Source organism: Cervus elaphus, chromosome 2 (assembly GCF_910594005.1).
Source record: "Cervus elaphus chromosome 2, mCerEla1.1, whole genome shotgun sequence".
Lineage (NCBI taxonomy): Eukaryota > Metazoa > Chordata > Mammalia > Artiodactyla > Cervidae > Cervus > Cervus elaphus.
In genome coordinates this window covers 22,464,515-22,486,550 of record NC_057816.1, presented here as the reverse complement: position 1 = coordinate 22,486,550, position 22,036 = coordinate 22,464,515, and the positions used below count along the sequence as shown (strand labels likewise).

General features: G+C 38.7%; 2 protein-coding genes across 2 annotated transcripts in view; both read right to left on the bottom strand.

Annotated features, from left to right (window-relative positions):
* Positions 1-5,207: 5,207 nt before the first annotated feature.
* On the bottom strand, positions 5,208-6,149 carry LOC122675540 (olfactory receptor 8B12-like). Its single transcript, XM_043874431.1, has one exon. It carries the CDS (start codon positions 6,147-6,149, stop codon positions 5,208-5,210), a length of 942 nt encoding a protein of 313 aa, XP_043730366.1.
* Positions 6,106-22,036, bottom strand: part of LOC122675535 (olfactory receptor 151-like) — a 29,233-nt gene continuing 13,302 nt past the window's right edge. Inside the window, exons 2-3 of the mRNA XM_043874422.1 lie at positions 6,884-6,940; positions 6,106-6,155 (exon numbers count right to left, since the gene is read on the bottom strand). Of these exons, the coding sequence (XP_043730357.1) occupies positions 6,895-6,940 (46 nt within the window). The 3' untranslated portion in view covers positions 6,106-6,155; positions 6,884-6,894. The remainder of the gene's footprint in view (positions 6,156-6,883; positions 6,941-22,036) is intronic.

The window sequence follows — 22,036 nt, the reverse complement described above, 5'->3', positions numbered from 1 at the left end:
TTAAATTCCCCTATCAAAAGGCATAGAGTAACTGGATGGATAAAAAAAAAAAAAAAACTCAACTATATGATTCCTGTAAGGACTCACTTCAGGTTTACTGACACACATGGAGTCAAAGTGAAAGGAAGGGAAAAGATACTTTATGCAAGTGAAAAACAAAAGGGCAATGGTAGCTATACTCATATCTGACAAAGTGAAAGTGAAGTCGCTCAGTCGTGTCCGACTCTTCGCGACCCCATGGACTGCAGCCCACCAGGCTCTTCTGTCCATGGGATTTTCCAGGCAAGAGTACTGGAGTGGGTTGCCATTGCCTTCTCTGCAATATCTGACAAAGTACACATCAAATTTAAAATGACCACAAGGGACATAAAATTGTCATTATATAATGACAAGGGGATAATTCATCAAGAGAATATAATAACTATAAATTATATGCACTAAATATCCAAGCATCTAAATATATTAATCAGATACTAACAGATCTGAAGGGAGACATTGACAACAATACATGGTTATGACATCCCACTGCCAATAATGGATAGATCACCCAGACAAAAAAGTAAAAAGGAAATGTCAAACTTGACCTATGCTTTAGATTAAATTGTCCTAACGGACATCTACAGAATATACCATCCCACAGCAGTGGAATACTTGTCAAATGCACACAGAACATATTCTAGGATATATCACATGATAGTTCATAAAGAAGCCCTAGGAAATTTTAAAAGACTGAAATCATACAAAGCATCTCTTTTATCCACATTTGAATGAAACTAGAAATCACTAACATGAGGAAAGCCATAAAATTCACAAATATGTGGAAATTAAACAGCATACTCCTGAAATACCAGTGAGTCGAAGAATAATCTTGTTTAAATCTTGAGATAAACTGAATGGAAATACAACATACCAAATCTTATTGGCTATAACAAAAGCAGTTCTAAGAGTGAAATTTTTTCCTGTTTATTTTTATTGAAGTAGAGTTGATTTACAATCTTGTGTTAGTTTCTGGTGTACAACAAAGTAATTCAGATGGATGTATAGATAAATATAGATTGTGTGTGTGCTCAGTAGCTTTAGTCTTGTCCGACTCTTTGCAACCCTATCGACTGTAGACTGCCAGGCTCCTCCGTTCATAGGATTTTCCGAGTAAGAATACTGATGTGGGTTGCCATTTCCTTCTCCAGAGGATCTTCCCGACCCAGGAATTAAACCTGAATCTCCTGTGTCTCCTGCATTGCAGGTGGGTTCTTTACTGCTGAGTCACTTGGAAAACCATAAATATGGCTTTCTCAGATTTGTCTTGATTATGTCTTATTACAGTATATTGAATGTAGTTCCCTGTGCTATATAGTAGGACCTTCTGATTTATCTATTTAAATATAGGAGTTTTTGTGTGCTAATCCTAAACTCTTAATTTATCCCTCCCCTCTTACCCCTTGGTGACCATAGGTTTGTTTCTATGTCTGTGAGTCTCTACCTTTTTGTAAGTGAATTTATTTGTATTATATTTAAGATTCCATATATAAATGATATCCTATGATATTTATCTTTCAATTTGACTTGCTTCACTTGTAAGATAATCTCTAGGTCCATCAATGTTGCTGCAAATGGCATTATTTCATTATTTGTAATGGCCGAGAAATATTCCATTGTCTCTCCTGAGGAAATAATCAGAAATCTAGACAAAATTTTAACACAAACTAATAATTATAGCATTATTTATAATAATAAAACATTGGAGTGCCTGACACAATTTTAATTTTTAACAATAGGAGAAAGATTTTTTAATGACATATTTACATGATGAAACCCTTGAAAAAGTATGATTCAAAAGTATTTATTGATAAGTAAATGCTCCCATAATGAGAAATCCAACTGTATTTTATAACATGACATACATACAGAACATGATCACACTGGAAGAAAATGTTATACTCCAGATAAGATCCTCATTTCCTGGTCTCTGAATGGTGGAGTGTGTCAGTTAGCTATTGCTATATGAGTCTCAGAAAGTCTCATTGGTGTACAGCAATGAATATTTGTTGCTCACATGTCTACAAGATCATTGTGGTGGTGCATCTTGTCTGGTATATGTGCCTATATGTATATATGTATATTGTATATATAAATGTACAAAGATATATGTTTGAATATAGACATATTCATAAGGAATAGCAACAACTGTTGCTTCTAAGGAGAATTCAGGGATGGAATAACTAGAGGGGAAGCAGACATGTCTTCACTGCATAACCTCCACTTGTGTTGTTTAATTGTTTACCATGTGCAAGAATGACTTGGTCAAAATGTTTTCAGTGTATTTTAATAATATTTAATATAAGAAAGAGCAACCCACTTCAGTATTCTTGCCTGGAAAACTTCATGGACAGAGGAGTCTGGCAGGCTACAGTCTAGGGAGTTGCAAAGAGTCGGACGCAACTGAACAACTAAGCATGTACACAAAATATAATTTTAAAATGAAAATTAGAAAAGACTCAATTTTTCTCATGAATAAGGAAGTTCTTGAAAGGTGAAGTGATATGCTTCATGCAAAAAGCAAAGGAAGTGCTGATAACTAGATGAAAGAGTTCCAGCAGGAAAGGAACTAAGATTTATTAAGTGCCTGCCGTTTAATTCTCTCAAAACCTCACAAAGTCAAAACCTCACTTTTAAAAACAGAGAAATTAATATTTAAACACATTAAGTAATTTTCTCAAAGTCACACAACTATCAGCTGAGCTTACCAGACTATTACAAAACCAACTCCATTACAAGGCTCACAAATTGATGCTTCTCCCTCTGGTATCTTTTGAAAGGGTCTTAGTCACTTCATCCACTAGGCACATAAACCACACATTCAAAAGTTCTCCTGAATTCAATTCTCATTCCCTGTTGCACACTGAGTTAAGCAAAACCTTCCCCCAGCACTCTCAGTTTTATAACTTTGATCTAAATGGCAAACTAACCACACATTCAAAGTTCCCTTTTTCCCAAAGGAAGAGAACCTTCCCAAGGAAAAGCTCATATGACAAAATGCCTCTTCAGCATTTAACATGTTAATAATACTTTTCCAAAGAACTTTCCTTTATTACTAATTAATCATTGAGACCCAAGGTGTTCTGATGTATTCTATACCACTTTACCCAGTGTTTTAGGTGTATAAAACAGTCGAAGTGAATTATCTCTTTCCGATACATGACTGCATGAGAAGATTAGTGCAATCTGTAGTGCCTTAAAATCCTGTGGAAATGACCTCTTCTAATAATCAGCTGCTTAGTACTTCCATGATAACTAACTAAATCCCCAAATTATTTACTCCTCTTTTATAACTTACAGACTCTAAGTAGTCTATCCCGAGCCACAGACTCTTTCCATCAGAGCTAAATACCCAAACTAACCCTTAAATGACTCTAAATTCTGACTCTCTTAGTCTTGAAATAATCTAAGAAATTTTCCAATCAAGCATCTTTATAACCCTTAAACTAACAGAAATTCTAATTCACTAGCCTGGGTCCCTCAGCTTCTACACATAACCACAGGCGTTACCATGCTTCACCTGCTATCTGGGACCTACACACTTGATACCCACACACCACATTTTTAAGACAATTCTGTTGTCATTTGGCCAGGATCAAGTTTAGCAAACATTTGTTTCCTACTCTTGTGAAAAAATATAATATTCAAAACTTATATACTGATAATTTATATTAAATAACTGTAACTACAGTCAGATTTTAATATACTTATATATCATACTTTCAAAATGAAATCTGCAAGGGCAACAAGGAAATGACACAAGAACACAGGGCACAGAGGGAAACGAAGTAGATTGAAATTCAGGCCTGGATTCCAGTCCCAGCTATGGCACCAGCTCTGTGGCCCTGGAAAACATCTGTAATATTTCTAAGTCTCCAAGTTTGTTAAATGAGGAGACTAGATTAAATGGTTTATAAGACCCATTCAAGATTAAAAGATCTATGATTGTAGAGCATATGCATAAGATGATATTAGAATATTCAGGGTGGGTCATGGGACAGGGGAAATAGATCTGAACCAAACCCTCAGTGCTCACTCACTTCAGTTGTGTCCAATTCTTTGCAACCCTGTGGTCTGCAGCCCAACAGGCTCCTCTGTCCATGGGATTCTCCAGGAAAGAACACTGGAGTGAGAATTATCAGAGAAATGCAAATCAAAACCATAAAGAGGTATCATCTCATGCTGGTCAGAATGGATACTAACAAAAAGTCTACAAACAATGAATGCTGGAGAGGGTGTGGAGAAAAGGGAGCCCTCCTACACTCTTGATGGGAATGCAAACTAACACAGCCACTATGGAGAACAGTGTGGCAATTCCTTAAAAAACTGGAAATAAAACTGCCATATGACCCAGCAATCCCACTGCTGGGCATACACCCCAAAGAAGTCAGAATTTAAAGAGACACACGTACCCTAATGTTCATCGCAGCACTGTTTACAATAGCTGGGACATGGAAGCAACCTAGATATCCATCAGCAGACGAATGGATAAGAAAGCCGTGGTACATATACACAATGGAGTATTACTTAGCCATTAAACAGACGCATTTGAGTCAGTTCTAATGAGGTGGATGAAATTGGAGCTTATTATACAGAGTGAAGTAAGCCAGAAAGAAAAACACCAATACAATATATTAATGCATATATGTGGAATTTAGAAAGATAGTAACAATGACCCTATATGTGAGACAGCAAAAGAGACAAAGATATAAAGAACAGACTTTTGGACTCTGGGAGAAGGCAAGGGAGGGATGATTTGAGAAAATAGCATTGATACATGTATATTACCATGTGTGAAATAGACGACCAGTCCAAGTTTGATGCATGAAACATGGCACTCAAAGTCGGTCTACTGGGAAAACCCAGAGGGATGGGATGGGGAGTGTGGGAGGGGGGCTCAAGATGGGGGGACACATGTGCACCCATGGCTGATTCATGTCAATGTATGGCAAAAACCCACCACAATATTGTAAAGTAGTTAACCTCAAATTAGTTCTTTACCACTAGTGCCACCTGGGAAGCCCAAAGTGAAAGTGAAAGTGTTAGTTGCACATCCAGACACAAAGACTTAAAATTTTCTGTACAAGAGAGGGAAAAAAATGGAATTTACATCCTTCATTGAAAACACACACAAGCTAAAAAACAAAACATTTTATCTACTTCTTCAAATACTACTCCTTACTCAAGAAATTAATTTTCCCCAAGGTTTTCCTCAGGGCAACTTTGACGTCCTTGTTCCTCAAACTGTAGACCAGTGGGTTTAACATGGGCACCACAATGGTGTAGAACAGGGAGGACACTTTCCCTTGGTCAAGGGGCAAAACAGAAGGTGGTTTGAGATACACAAAAGCCCCAGAACCAAAGAAAAGGAAAACCACAATTATGTGGGAGCTGCATGTACTGAAAGCTTTGGACCTGCCCTCAGTGGAGTGAATGAGGAGGATGCTGGAGAGGATTAGAGCATAAGAGATGGAGATGGTGACAGTGACCATTCCAATAACAGTGGTCACAACTATGAAGACCACCAGTTCGTGCACATAAGAGCTGTTGCAAGCTAGCTCAAGGAGAGGAGGGATATCACACATGAAATGATTGATGAGGTTGTCAGCACAGAAGATCAGGCTTGCTATGCTTCCTGTGTGGGCCATGGCCCCTGAAAACCCCATCACATACACACCCAACAAAAGGAGTAAGCAGACCTTAGGAGACATGGTGACTGTGTACACCAGTGGCTTACAGATGGCAACATAGCGGTCATACGCCATCGCTGACAGAACGAAGGACTCAGAGATGACAAAGAAGCAGAAGAAACACAGTTGAGTCAAACACCCTGCATGCAAGATGGTGTTCTTCTTTGAGACAAAACTCATCAGCATTTTGGGAGTGATGGTAGTGGAGTAACAGAAGTCTATGAAGGAGAGGTTGAAGAGGAAGAAGTACATGGGGGTGTGCAGGCGAGAGTTCAACCCAATCAGCGTTATCAAGCCCAGGTTCCCCACTACGGTGACCATGTAGAAACCTAGACACAGGAAGAAGAGGGGGATCTGGAGTCCTGGCTGGTCTGTTAAGCCTGTGAGGATGAATTCTGTCACCGAAGAGTTCTCAGCTGCCATTCTCCCCTGGGGAAAAGGTGGTCCATGGGGAAAAGAAAAGAGAACCATTTTGAGAGAAACACCACTACCACCCTCCCAGTACCCACCTCACATTCTTGAGAATGAAATCCACAGAGACATTTGAGCTTTAGTGTGGAAGGAAGGTTTTTACTGTTTGCTATGGAGCTACTTTAATAGCTAAGGGACTTGAAATTCCAGAGAACAAGAGGTTAGACTTTGCCTCCAGAGTGACCACATGGCACTTCTAGAAGAAGCAGAAACATATTCATATTCCAGTTCATTCAAAAATAAGAGATGTCTTTTAGATCTTTAAGTCAGTCCATTTTCTGTGCCCTCTCTCTCCTACTTCTGTTTGACACTGGGGACTTTCCCTTGACTGGCAGAAGACACTGTGACTTCTCAGAGCTCCCATCTCTGGGTCAATGTTGACAAATAAAGAAGGAGAGCTCATATTTTTCCAGGATCTCCTGTCTCTAATGGCTTTAGGTTTAATGATAATTTTTCAAGCTAACATTTATTTCAGTGGCTACTGTGTGAAGCTGTGTACTAAGAGCTATGTGACAATGCTATTATCCACATTTTGCAGATGAGAAAGCTGAGTTAAGTAACTCACCCAAAACTCAGCCCTAAAACTACTGAGTAGCTGCCAGAAGGTGAACTTGGGCAGTCTGACTCACAGTTTGCACTGGTAACCACCGTGTTACATGACTGACCAGTGCCAAACACGTACTCACCTTCCTTTAGATTAGAGCTGTAATGCCATACCCCACTGTCTCTTGTCCACAACTGTCCTGGGAAAGAAAATGACCATAGTGAATTGAAGATGGCTGCTTTGAGCTCAGAACTCTCTCCTCACAGTCTGGTCCTAAGAATCAGAATCTCTGATTTATCTTGTATCTCATTCTGCTTTGAAGAGCATGTTTCCAATTACTGGTTTGCTCAAAACCCCTCCAGCTACGAGGAAGGAGACAGCGCCTTTGTTTTATTAGGATTGTGGATCTCAGTGACTTGATTATTCAGAGATTCCCTCAAGACCATTTCCTGAGAGATTACTTTCCCAGGGATAAAAATGTTTGCTTATACCCTTGATATTACTTGCTTTGGTTTTTAAAGACAGTTTCTTTCAGCAAACAGTTATCTGGGAAAAAAATCATTGTGAAAAATGACCATTTCCTGAATATCCATTACTGTGCCTGACAAAGACCTTTTACACTTTCTGGCTGCCAAGATTGAAAACATCATGCACATATATTCTATTTCTCATAATAATGATATTCATTTTAAAGGTAAGTTGCTCACAGAGACAATGTTTTTCCAGGCCACGTGCCTGGGTCTGTCTAAATTTAGGACCCTATATATAATCACTATAACTTCCTCTTGTTAAGGGTCACTGGAATCCTTAAAGCAGGGTCCCTGCCTTCTGAAATCTGGCAATTTTGGGGAAAGTAACAAATAAATATGAAATGACTTCAATAAAAACAAGAAGTGAATATGTCAAGAAACAATTAACGCTAAGGGTTATCTATTATAATTTTTTTTTTTGGAAGGTGTGTTTGTTTATTTTTCCCCCATTTATTTTTATTAATTGGAGGCTAATTACTTTACAATATTTTAGTGGTTTTTGCCACACATTGACATGAATCAGCCATGGAGTTACATGTGCTCCCCATCCCAATCCCCCTCCCACCTCCCTCTCTACCCAATCCCTCTGGGTCTTCCCAGTGCACCAGGCCCGAGCACTTGTCTCATGCATCCAACCTGGGCTGGTGATCTGTTTCACCCTTGATAATATACATGTTTCAATGCTGTTCTCTCAAAACTTCCCACTCTCGCCTTCTCCCACAGAGTCCAAAAGTCTGTTCTGTACATCTTTGTCTCTTTTTCTGTTTTGCATATATGGTTATTGTTACCATCTTTCTAAATTCCATATATATGCGTTAGTATACTGTATTGGTGTTTATCTTTCTGGCTTACTTCACTCTGTATAATGGGCTCCAGTTTCATCCATCTCATTAAAACTGATTCAAATGAATTCTTTTGAATGGCTGAGTAATATTCCATGGTGTATATATACCACAGCTTCCTTATCCATTCGTCTGTTGATGGGCATCTAGGTTGCTTCCATGTCCTGGCTGTTATAATTTACAGTAAGGTACGCTTCCCAGGTGGCTCAGACAGTGAAGAGTCTGCCTGTGATGCAGGAAAATCAGATTCAGTCCCTTGGTCAGGAAAATCTCTGGGAGAAGGAAACCCACTCCAATATTCCCACCTGGTAAATCCTGTGGACAGAGAAGCCTAAAGGGCTACATTCCCTGTGGTTGCAAAGAGTCAGACAAAACTGTGCAACTAACACTTTCACTGTTCACTTTCATTCAATAGTGTCTTCATATTTCATTCATTCTAGGAATAACTGCACTGTCCAGCAAACAAGAAGATTTCTCTGATTCTCTGCCCTTATCTTCTCATAGGGTGTAAGTCTAGTAGTAGCAAAGGTTCTCTATCAAGTACTTCGTCTTAGCATCTGTCAGAAGCAGCTTTTCTCTCAATTAAAACTCCCTTTGGCTGTCCCTACCTTCCACCCACTTTTAATCGAGTGCTCCTCTCTATTGACTTTCTAGCTTCTCAAGTTCTCAGGCTGAATCCTCGTAGATCAGATTCCCAATCCAGGGATATCTCCAGATTTGTTCTTCCTCTTTGGTTTGCTTTTCTGTCTTGTGTCTTCTACTTCTCAACATAAACTTCTGCCTTGTCAAAAATTGTCATTAGATTAAAGCCTCAATGCACTAGTGTTGTTGTTTTACTGAATGATGTCAGATGATGCATGACTGTAGGTGAGATTTTCAAAGTTGAGGTGCTTGTGGAAGAAATTATATATGGAAATTGATACAGTCACTATGAAGGACGTTATGGAGATTCCTCAAGTAGGAGTAAAACTATCCTATGACCCAGTAGTCCCACTACTGGGCATATTCCCTGTGAAGACCATAATTCACAATACACAGTGGAAACAGTGGCAGACTTTATTTTTGAGGACTCCAAAATCACTGCAGATGGTGACTGCAGCCATGAAATTAAAAGACACTTGCTCCTTGGAAGAAAAGCTACGACCAACCTAGACAGCATATTAAAAGGCAGAGGCATTACTTTGCCAAGAAAGGTCTGTCTAGTCAAAGCTATGGTTTTTCCAGTAGTCATGTATGGATGTGAGAGTTGGACTATAAAGAAAGCTGAGCGACAAAGAATTGATGCTTTTGAACTGCGGTGTTGGAGAAGACTCTTGAGAGTCCCTTAGACTGCAAGGAGATCTATCCAGTCCATCCTAAAGGAAATCGGTCCTGCATATTCATTGAAAGGACTGATGCTGAAGTTGAAACTCCAATAGTTTGGCCACCTGATGCGAAGAACTGACTCACTGGAAAAGACCCGGATGCTGGGAAAGATTGAAGATGGGAGGAGAGGGGGACGAAAGAGGATGAGATGGTTGGATGGCATCACTGACTCAATGGACATGAGTTTGAGTAATCTCCAGGATTTGGCGATGGACAGGGAGGCCTGGCGTGCTTCAGTCCATGGGGTCGCAAAGAGTCAGACACACCTGAGCAACTGAACTGAACTGAACTGAACCCCAGTGTTCATTGCTGCAGTCTCCCCTGTCCTTTACTATCTCCAGGAGTCTGCTCATACCCATATTCGTTGAGTCAGTGATGTCATCCAACCATCTCATCCTCTGCTGCTCCCTTCTCCTCTTGCCCTCAATATTTTCCAGCAATAAAGTGTTTTCCAATGAGTTGATTCTTCACATAAGATGGCCAAAGTATTAGAGCTTCAGCTTCAACATCAGTCCTTCCAATGAATATTCAGGGTTGATTTCCTTTAGGATTGACTGGCTTGATCTCCTTGCTGTCCAAGAGACTCTCAAGAGTCTTCCCCAGCACCACAGTTCAGAAGCATGAATCCTTCAGCTCTCAGCCTTCTTTATGGTCCACCTCTGACACCTATACATGACTACTGGAAAAACCATAGCTTTGACTAGACACACCTTTGTTGGCAAAGTCATGTCTCTGCTTTTTAATATACTGTCTATGTTTGTCATAGTTTTTCTTCCAAGGAGTAAGTGTCTTTTAATTTCAAGGCTGCAGTCACCATCTCAGTGATTTTGGAGGCCAAGAAAATAAAGTCTGTCACTGTTTCCATTGTTTCTCAAGCTATTTGCCATGAAGGGATGGGACCGGATGCCGATTACTCAGCTATAAAAAGAAACAAAATTGTCTGTTGTAGTGATGTGGATGAACCTAGAGTTTGTCAAACAGAGTGAAGTAAGTCAAAAAGAGAAAAATATATATTAATGCATATGTATATATGGAGTCTAGGAAAATGGTACTATCTGCAGGGCAAGAATAGATACAGATGTAGAGCATGGACTTGTTGAACAGTGAGGGAAGGAGAGGGTGGGATGGGATGAGCTGAGAGAGTGGGACTGACATGTGTACCCTACTGTGTGTAAACAGACCGCTGGTGGGAGGCTCCTGCAGGGCACAAGGGGCTCAGCTCAGTGCTCTGTGATGACCTAGAGGCGCGGGGTGGGGGATGCGGGAGGGAGCCCATTGGGTGGGGATATATGTATATATATGGCTGACTCATGTTGTTGTATAGCAGGAATTAACACAGCATTGTAAAGCAATTACCCTTCAATTAAAAATTAAAAAAAAAAAACATTTTAAAGAAACTTACCACAGAAATAATGAAAGAATTTGGTTATGGAGCTTCCTCAGGGCTCATCTTTGTTACTAGTAACACCTCAAAGGTCTTCAAAACAAATTTTTATCTTAAGCTTTACATTTCAGGAACAAATGTACTATTTTAAAAAGAAAATCTGCCTGTACAAGGCTATAAAATCTACAATTTCCCAAGGATGAAAGATAAATCAAGATTATGAGGTGAACTGACATAAAAGGGGATTAATCAGGGAAAAAACTAACATCATCTCAAGTCCAAACTGTGTGGCTTAATATGTTGGAGCAGGGAGATGATTCTTAACACAATAAAACATCTCCATGGACAAGAAAAAGTGTTTCTGAAAACAGAAGTATTAGACAAATAGAAAACAAAGATTGAAGGGATTAAATGCAATTTATAGACCTTTACTGAAAATGAAAACCACATACTTTCTCTAAAAAGTGTTTCAGAACTTTACAAAGCCTTTTCCTAACAACTTCATTTAAGTGTCTAGCTCACATCTGGAAGGGATGTGTTACTGTGGAAGGAGCCAAATCTAATTGTACTGATTATACTGCCTTGAACCAATCCTGACTGTACTTCCTTGTACAAGATGCTAAGTTCTCTTTGCTGGTGTTCCCCCCTTTACAGCATGGCAACATTTAAAACTGATTTGTCTGTGTCACAATATTGTTCATGAATTACATCAGATGTTTTAAACCAAGTGGATATTCTGATGTCCTGTTTACTTGATACCATTGACAACTTCATTTTCTTTTTTTTTTTTTTTTTATTATTTTTTTTTCCAGTAGGTTTTGTCATACATTGATATGAATCAGCCATGGATTTACATGTATTCCCAATCCCGATCCCCCCTCCCACCTCCCTCTCCACCCGATTCCTCTGGGTCTTCCCAGTGCACCAGGCCCGAGCACTTGTCTCATGCATCCCACCTGGGCTGGTGATCTGTTTCACCATAGATAGTATATATGCTGTTCTTTTGAAATATCCCACCCTCACATTCTCCCACAAAGTTCAAAAGTCTGTTCTGTATTTCTGTGTCTCTTTTTCTGTTTTGCATATAGACAACTTCATTTTCAAGACACCTTAACTTTCCACCTTTCCTCCAACTTCTGGCCACTTATTTTCATTCTCCTTCAAGATTCCTTATTCTACCTGTCCATAAGTGTTAATAACAACAGATCCTCAACTTCTTTCCTCTTGTCCTACTCACTTTTTCTGAGCCATCTCATCTACTTGCTCACACTGAATAAATTGAAAGTACAATCTATATTTCTAGGTGGGATTTTACACCTATAACACCAGCAACCCACTGCACATCTCCACCTGAATGCCCCATAGACACCTACAACTCAATACACTGAAAACTTATTATTTTCCCTCTAAAGTGGCTCCTGCTACACTACCCTGATCAGAATATGGTGCCATTTTTCTGCTTGCTTCCTCCTCTCCATCATAATTAAATCATTATAAGTCGATTATGTCTTTTAAATGATTTATGCCAGTGGCCTGAAAATCAGTTACTGAAAATAATTCACCAACTGGACAGTTTGCTGAGAGCTAATTCACTGAATAGCCAGTATGTAAAATGGCCAATTTAGTATGTTTAGTTTTACTTTCAGGTTTTTTTATGCAATAGGTATTCATTTCATAAAATTAGAAACTATAGGTAAAGTGAAAGTTTAAATTACTGTAAGCTGTTATCTTTTTTAAACAGCTTAAAAGAAGAAAACACTGTTTATAATAGCCAGTACATGGAAGCAACCTAGATGCCCATCAGCAGATGAATGGATAAGGAAGCTGTGGTACATATACACCATGGAATATTACTCAGCCGTTAAAAAGAATTCATTTGAATCAGTCCTAATGAGATGGATGAAACTGGAGCCCATTATTCAGAGTGAAGTAAGCCAGAAAGATAAAGAACATTACAGCATACTAACACATATATATGGAATTTAGAAAGATGGTAACGATAACCCTATATGCAAAACAGAAAAAGAGACACAGAAATACAGAACAGACTTTTGAACTCTGTGGGAGAAGATGAGGGTGGGATGTTTCAAAAGAGCAGCATGTATACTATCTATGGTGAAATAGATCACCAGCCCAGGTGGGATGCATGAGACAAGTGCTCGGGCCTGGTGCACTGGGAAGACCCAGAGGAATCGGCTGGAGAGGGAGGTGGGAGGGGGGATCGGGATGGGGAATACGTGTAAATCTATGGCTGATTCACATCAATGTACGACAAAACCCACTGAAATGTTGTGAAGTAATTAGCCTCCAACTAATAAAAAGAAAAAAAAATAAAATAAAATCTAAAAAAAAAAAAAAGAAGAAGAAAACAAGCTTTTTTATATTTAAACACATATTTACTATTCCCAACAATCTTCATTCCTTTGCGTATACTCAAATATCCATCTGGGGTCATTTTCCTTTAACATTTCTTATAGGGAAGACATGACAGCAATGAATTCTCTAAGCTCTTACTTTTCTGAAGGAAAATAAAATTTACTTCACTTTAATTTTGAAGAATATTTTCTCTGTATATAGTTCTGGATAGACAGGTTTTTATTTTAGCATTTTAAACATATTGTCTCGTTGTCCTTTGGTGTGTATTCTTTATGACAAGAAGTCAACAATAATCTTCATTTTTGGTCCTCTATGAAATTTGTCTTTATAAGCTGGTTGGTATAATATTTTTTTTAAAAAACACTGATTCTAAGCAATTTGATTATGGTGATATTTGATGTTGTTTTCTTTGTGTTTATTCAGCTTGAGCTTCATTGAGCCTATCCTGCGGGTTTATAGTTTTCTTCAAAGTTGGAAATTTTCAGCCATCTTTGATTCTAATATTTTCTCTAACCCATGCCAGTCTTTGGGTCCAGTTAAGCTACATTGGATCACTTGATACAGTACCACAAGGCACTGAGTCTGTTTATTTTTGAATCCTTTCTCTCTCTCTCTCTTTCAGCACTGTCTCTTGCCAGATATTCAAGTTTTTAAATTATTTCTTCCATAGTGTCTACTGTTCTGTTAAGGTCATCTACCAAATTTTCTTTTCACATGAAGCATTTTCAGTTATTCGTGTTCCATTCGGTTTTCTTTTGTAGTTTCCATTTTTTCACTCTGTTACATTCTTATTTTCCTTAACACCCTTGAGTGTGTGTATAAGGCCTTTTTAAAGTTCTTGTTGACTAATTCCAATATTTGTATAATTTCTGGTATGTTTCTACTGGCTGACTTTTGCCCTGGTTGTGATTTGCTTTCTTTTTTTTTTTTTTTTTTTTGCTTTTTGTACTGATTTTTATTGGATTCTAAACATTATGACTATAACATTGTTGAACTTCTAAATTATCTTGCTCTCCTTTACAAATTTTAATGGCTTATTTTATGACCATTAAGTCAAGCATATAAGCTTAATCTTTTTGAAGTTTCTAAGATTTTTAAAAGAAGGTCTAATTTAGAGTTAGACAAATTTAGTACTACTCCTAAACTATTATCTTTCATGGGCCTGTACTGAATTTTCCTTCAGGTTTCAGTAAGCTGGATGGTGCAAGTTCAGATATCTCCAGGCTTTCTGTGAGTTCTGGGAATCATTCAGCTTCCAAATCAGCAGTAGTTATTATTAACTTGGCCTCATGGAACTTCACCCTATACATTCACAGTTTAGTATTAGCTGAAGAAAAAAGAGGACTGTTTTCATGTTTCATGGCTATTCTACCCAAAGCAGTCTATAGATTCAATGCAATCCCTATCAAGCTACCAACGGTATTTTTCACAGAACTAGACCAAAGAATTTCACAATTTGTATGGAAATACAAAAAACCTCGAATAGCCAAAATAATCTTGAGAAAGAAGAATGGAACTGGAGGAATCAACCTGCCTGACTTCAGACTCTACTACAAAGCCACAGTCATCAAGACAGTATGGTACTGGCACAAAGACAGAAATATAGATCAATGGAACAGAATAGAAAGCCCAGAGATAAATCCACGAACCTATGGACACCTTATCTTTGACAAAGGAGGCAAGGATATACAATGGAAAAAAGACAACCTCTTTAACAAGTGGTGCTGGGAAAACTGGTCAACCACTTGTAAAAGAATGAAACTAGAACACTTTCTAACACCATACACAAAAATAAACTCAAAATGGAGCTCTTTCTTTACCTAGTTCGTGTCCTCTTCCTCATAAGTTTGAAGTGACTAAGCCTCCTGTGTTCTGATCTCTGATTCTACAACTAGTAGCAATTTTGTGCTTTGCTTGGGCAACCCCTCTGGTGGCAGAGTCTGACTAGACTGCCAAAATGAAAGCTTGGGCAATTATAAGACTTACCTGATTTGTTTTCCTTCCATCACAGATACCAGCCCAGAGATGCCTGTTGTCAGACATCTAAAGAATGATATCTACTTTTCCAGTCTGGTTTTACAGTAGGAAGGTGAGTCTGGTATGAGTTACTCAGTCATGGCTGCATGAAGACTTCATTTAGTTTTGACTGGATTTTAGTGACTACTAAATATTGGGGACAAACAAAAATACCAAGCAGTCAAAGAAAAATATGTGCATGAGAAGATATGCCTGCAACAGAGTAGGCACTCGGTATTATGAATACTTAAATAATATATTTAATGTAGTAATCTACTTCTTGAATGTATTTTTCCTGGGTGTATACATAAGAATATATGTGTGTATGAAGAAACAAACTCAAAATTAATTAAAGATCTAAATGTAAGACAATAAACTATAAAACCCCTAGAGGAAAACATAGGCAAAACACTCTCTGACATACATCACAGCAAGATCCTCTATGAACCACTTCCCAGAATAATGGAGATAAAAGAAAAATAAACAAATGGGACCTAATTAAACTTAAAAGCTTTTGCACAATGGAGGAAACTGTAAGCAAGGTGAAAAGACATCCTTCAGAATGGGAGAAAATAATAGCAAATGAAGCAACTGACAAGCAATTAATCTCAAAAATACACAAGCAGCTCATGCATCTCAATACCAGAAAAATAAACGACTCAATCAAAAAATGGCCCAAAGATCTAAACAGACATTTCTCCAAAGAAGACATACAGATGGCTAACAAATGCATGAAGAGATGCTCAACACCACTCATTATCAGAGAAATGCAAATGAAAACCACAATAAGGTACCATCTCATGCCATTCAGAATGGCTGCTATCAAAAAGTCTACAAACAATAAATGCTGGAGAGGGTGTGGAGAAAAGGTAACCTCTTACACTGTTGGTGGGAATGCAAACTAGTACAGCCACTATGGAGAAAGGTGTGGAGATTCCTTTAAAAACTGGAAAAAGAACAGCCATATGACCCAGCAATCCCACTGCTGAGCATACACGCTGAGGAAACCAGAATTAAAAGAAACATGTGTACCCCAGTGTTCATCACAACACTGTTTACAATAGCTAGGACATGGAAGCAACCTAGATATCCATCAGCAGATGAATGGATAACAAAGCTGTGGTATATATATGCAATGGAATATTACTCAGCTATTAAAAAGAATGCAGTTCTAATGAGGTGGATGAAACTGGAGCCTATTACAGAGTGAAGTAAGTCAGAAAGAAAAACACCAATATAGTATATTAACACATATATATGGAATTTAGAAAGATGGTAATGACAACACTATATGTGAGACAGCAAAAGAGACAAAGATATAAAGAACAGACTTCAATACTCTGTGGGAGAAGACAAGGATGGGATGATTTGAGAAAATATCATTGAAACATGTATATTACCATATGTGAAATAGATGACCAGTCGAAGTTTCATGCATGAAACAAGGCACTCAAAGCCAGTGTACTGGGACAATCCAGAGGGATGGGATGCGGAGAGAGGCTAACAGGGTTCTGGATGGGGGACGCATGTACACCCATGGCTGATTCATGTCAATGTATGGCAAAAACTACCACAATACTGTAAAGTAAGTAGCCTCCAATTAAAATAAATAAACCAGTTTAAAAATTAAAACAAAAAAAAAGAAATTATATGTGGAAACTTACAGTGGTAATAATGAAAAATATTTTGATTGTGCCGCTCCCTCAGGACTCATCCTTGTTACAAGTATACCCTCAAAGCTCTTGAAACAAATTTTTATCTTAAGCATTACATTTCAGGAACATGTGTCCTATTTCATAAAGGAAATATCCCTGTGCAAAACTATAAAATCTATAATTTCCCAAGAATGAAAGATAAATCAAGATTGTGAGGTGGATTGAAATATTTTTAAAAAGATTAATAAAGATTAAAAGTAATATCATCTTCAAGTCCAAGGTGTGTGGTTAAATTATTGGAGAAGGGAGAGGATAACACAATAAACACATCTCCATGACAAGAAGATGTCCCAAAGAAAGGCAATGCCAAAGAATGCTCAAACTACCACACAATTGCACTCATTTCACATGCTAGTAAATTAATGCTCAAAATTCTCCAAGCCAGGCTTCAACAGTACGTGAACCATGAACTTCCAGATGTTCAAGTTGAATTTAGAAAAGGCTGAGGACCCAGAGATTAAATTGACAACATCTACTGGATCATCGAATAAGCAAGAGTTCCAGAAAAATATCTATTTCTGCTTTACTGACTATGCCAAAGCCTTTGACTGTGTGGATCACCACAAACTGTGGAAAATTCTGAAAGAGATGGGAATACCAGGCCACCTGACCTGCCTCTTGAGAAATCTGTGTGCAGATCAGGAAGCAACAGTTAGAACTGGACATAGAAAAACAGACTGGTTCCAAGTCAGGAAAGGAGTATGTCAAGGCTGTATATTGTCACCCTGCTTATTTAACTTTTATGCAGAGTACATCTTGAGAAACACCAGGCTGGATGAAGCATCAGCTGGAATCAAGATTGCCAGGAGAAATATCAATAACCTCATATATGCAGATGACACCACCCTTATGGCAGAAAGTGGAGAGGAACTAAAGAGCCTCTTGATGAAAATGAGAGAGAAGAGTGAAAAAGTTGGCTTAAAATTCAACATTCAGAAAACTAAGATCATGGCATCTGGTCCCATCACTTCATGGCAAATAGATGTGGAAACAGTGGAAACAGTGTCAGACTTTATTTTGGGGGGCTCCAAAATCACTGCAGATGGTGATTGCAGCCTTGAAATTAAAAGATGCTTACTCCTTGGAAGAAAAGTTATAACCAACCTAGACAGCATATTAAAAAGCAGAGACATTACTTTGCCAAGAAAGGTCCATCTAGTCAAAGCTATGGTTTTTCCAGTAGTCATGTATGGATGTGAGAGTTGGACTATAAAGAAAGCTGAGCGACAAAGAATTGATGCTTTTGAACTGTGATGTTGGAGAAGACTCTTGAGAGTCCCCTGGACTGCAAGGAGATCCATCCAGTCCATCCTAAAGGAGATCAGTCCTGAATATTCATTGGAAGGACTGATGCTGAAGCTGAAATTCCAATGCTTTGGCCACCTGATGCAAAGAACTGACTCTTTTGTTTTCTATGAAAGTCTATAAATTGCAAATAACCTCTTCAATCTTTGTTTTTTATTTGTCTAATACTTTTGCTTTAAAAAACATTTCTTCTTGTCATCAGTTCAGTTCAGTCGCTCATTCGTGTCTGACTCTTTGAGACCCCATGGGCTGCAGCCCACCAGGCCTCCCTGTCCATCACCAACTCCCAGAGATTACTCAAACTCATGTCCATGGAGTCAGTGATGCCATCCAACCATCTCATCCTCTGTTGTCCCCTTCTCCTCCCATCTTCAATCTTTCCCAGCATCCGGGTCTTTTCCAATCAATCAGTTCTTCGCATCAAGTGGCCCAACTATTGGAGTTTCAACTTCAGCATCAGTCCTTCCAATGAATATGCAGGACTGATTTCCTTTAGGATGGACCGGATAGATCTCCTTGCAGTCCAGGGGACTCTCAAGAGTCTTCTCCAACACCGCAGTTCAAAAGCATCAATTCTTTGTCGCTCAGCTTTCTTTATAGTCCAACTCTCACATCCATACATGACTACTGGAAAAACCATAGCTTTGACTAGACAGACCTTTCTTGGCAAAGTAATGCCTCTGCCTTTTAATATGCTGTCTAGGTTGGTCGTAGCTTTTCTTCCAAGGAGCAAGTGTCTTTTAATTTCATGGCTGAAGTCACCATCTGCAGTGATTTTGGAGTCCTCAAAAATAAAGTCTGCCACTGTTTCCACTGTGTATTGTGAATTATGGTCTTCACAGGGAATATGCCCAGTAGTGGGACTACTGGGTCATAGGATAGTTTTACTCCTACTTGAGGAATCTCCATAACGTCCTTCATAGTGACTGTATCAATTTCCATATATAATTTCTTCCACAAGCACCTCAACTTTGAAAATCTCACCTACAGTCATGCATCATCTGACATCATTCAGTAAAACAACAACACTAGTGCATTGAGGCTTTAATCTAATGACAATTTTTGACAAGGCAGAAGTTTATGTTGAGAAGTAGAAGACACAAGACAGAAAAGCAAACCAAAGAGGAAGAACAAATCTGGAGATATCCCTGGATTGGGAATCTGATCTACGAGGATTCAGCCTGAGAACTTGAGAAGCTAGAAAGTCAATAGAGAGGAGCACGCGATTAAAAGTGGGTGGAAGGTAGGGACGGCCAGAGGGAGTTTTGGGGTTTTTTTTGGTTTTTGTGTTTTTTTTGGTTTTTTTTGTTTTTTTATTAGTTGGAGGCTAATTACTTCACAACATTTCAGTGGGTTTTGTCATACATTGATATGAATCAGCCATAGATTTACACGTATTCCCCATCCCGATCCCCCCTCCCACCTCCTTCTCCACCCGATCCTCTGGGTCTTCCCAAAAGGGAGTTTTAATTGAGAGAAAAGCTGCTTCTCACAGATGCTAAGACGAAGTACTTGATAGAGAACCTTTGCTACCACTAGACTTACACCCTATGAGAAGATAAGGGCAGAGAATCAGAGAAATCTTCTTGTTTGCTGGACAGTGCAGTTATTCCTAGAATGAATGAAATATGAAGACACTATTGAATGAAAGTGAACAGTGAAAGTGTTAGTTGCACAGTTTTGTCTGACTCTTTGCAACCACAGGGAATGTAGCCCTTTAGGCTTCTCTGTCCACAGGATTTACCAGGTGGGAATATTGGAGTGGGTTTCCTTCTCCCAGAGATTTTCCTGACCAAGGGACTGAATCTGATTTTCCTGCATCACAGGCAGACTCTTCACTGTCTGAGCCACCTGGGAAGCGTACCTTACTGTAAATTATAACAGCCAGGACATGGAAGCAACCTAGATGCCCATCAACAGACGAATGGATAAGGAAGCTGTGGTACATATACACCATGGAATATTACTCAGCCATTCAAAAGAATTCATTTGAATCAGTTTTAATGAGATGGATGAAACTGGAGACCATTATACAGAGTGAAGTAAGCCAGAAAGATAAACACCAATACAGTATACTAATGCATATATATGGAATTTAGAAAGATGGTAACAATAACCATATATGCAAAACATGAAAAAGAGACACAGATGTACAGAACAGACTTTTGGAGTCTCTGGGAGAAGGTGAGGGTGGGATGTTTTGAGAGGACAGCATCAAAACATGTATATTATCAAGGGTGAAACAGATCACCAGCCCAGGTTGGATGCATGAGATAAGTGCTCGAGCCTGGTGCACTGGGAAGACCCAGAGGGATTGGGTAGAGAGGGAGGTGGGAGGGGGATTGGGATGGGGAGCACATGTAAATCCATGGCTGATTCATGTCAATGTATGGCAAAAACCACTACAATATTTTAAAGTAATTAGCCTCCAATTAATAAAAATAAATGGGGGAAAAAATAAACAAACACACCCTCCAAAAAAAAAAATTATAATAGATAACCCTTAGCGTTAATTGTTTCTTGACATATTCACTTCTTGTTTTTATTGAAGTCATTTCATATTTATTTGTTACTTTCCCCAAAATTGCCAGATTTCAGAAGGCTTTAAGGATTCCAGTGATCCTCAACAAGAGGAAGTTTAATCTAGTGATTATATATAGGGTCCTAAATTTAGACAGACCCAGGCACATGCGCTCTGAAACACATTGTGAACAACTCACCTTTAAAATGAATATCATTATTATGAGAAATAGAATATATGTGCATGATGTTTTCAGTCTTGGCAGCCAGAAAGTGTAAAAGGTCTTTGTCAGGCACAGTAATGGATATTCAGGAAATGGTCATTTTTCACAATGATTTTTTTCCCAGATAACTGTTTGCTGAAAGAAACTGTCTTTAAAAACCAAAGCAAGTAATATCAAGGGTATAAGCAAACATTTTTATCCCTGGGAAAGTAATCTCTCAGGAAATGGTCTTGAGGGAGTCTCTGAATAATCAAGTCACTGAGATCCACAATCCTAATAAAACAAAGGCGCTGTCTCCTTCCTCGTAGCTGGAGGGGTTTTGAGCAAACCAGTAATTGGAAACATGCTCTTCAAAGCAGAATGAGATACAAGATAAATCAGAGATTCTGATTCTTAGGACCAGACTGTGAGGAGAGAGTTCTGAGCTCAAAGCAGCCATCTTCAATTCACTATGGTCATTTTCTTTCCCAGGACAGTTGTGGACAAGAGACAATGGGGTATGGCATTACAGCTCTAATCTAAAGGAAGGTGAGTACGTGTTTGGCACTGGTCAGTCATGTAACACGGTGGTTACCAGTGCAAACTGTGAGTCAGACTGCCCAAGCTCACCTTCTGGCAGCTACTCAGTAGTTTTAGGGCTGAGTTTTGGGTGAGTTACTTAACTCAGCTTTCTCATCTGCAAAATGTGGATAATAGTATTGTCACGTAGCTCTTAGTACACAGCTTCACATAGTAGCCACTTAAATTTAAGTGCCAGCTTGAAAAATTATCATTAAACCTAAAGCCACTAGAGACAGGAGATCCTGGAAAAATATGAGCTCTCCTTCTTTATTTGTCAACATTGGCCCAGAGATGGGAGCTCTGAGAAGTCACAGTGTCTTCTGCCAGTCAAGTGAAAGTCCCCAATGTCAAACAGAAGTAGGAGAGAGAGGGCACAGAAAATGGACTGACTTAAAGATCTAAAAGATATCTCTTATTTTTGAATGAACTGGAATATGAATAAATTTCTGTTTCTTCT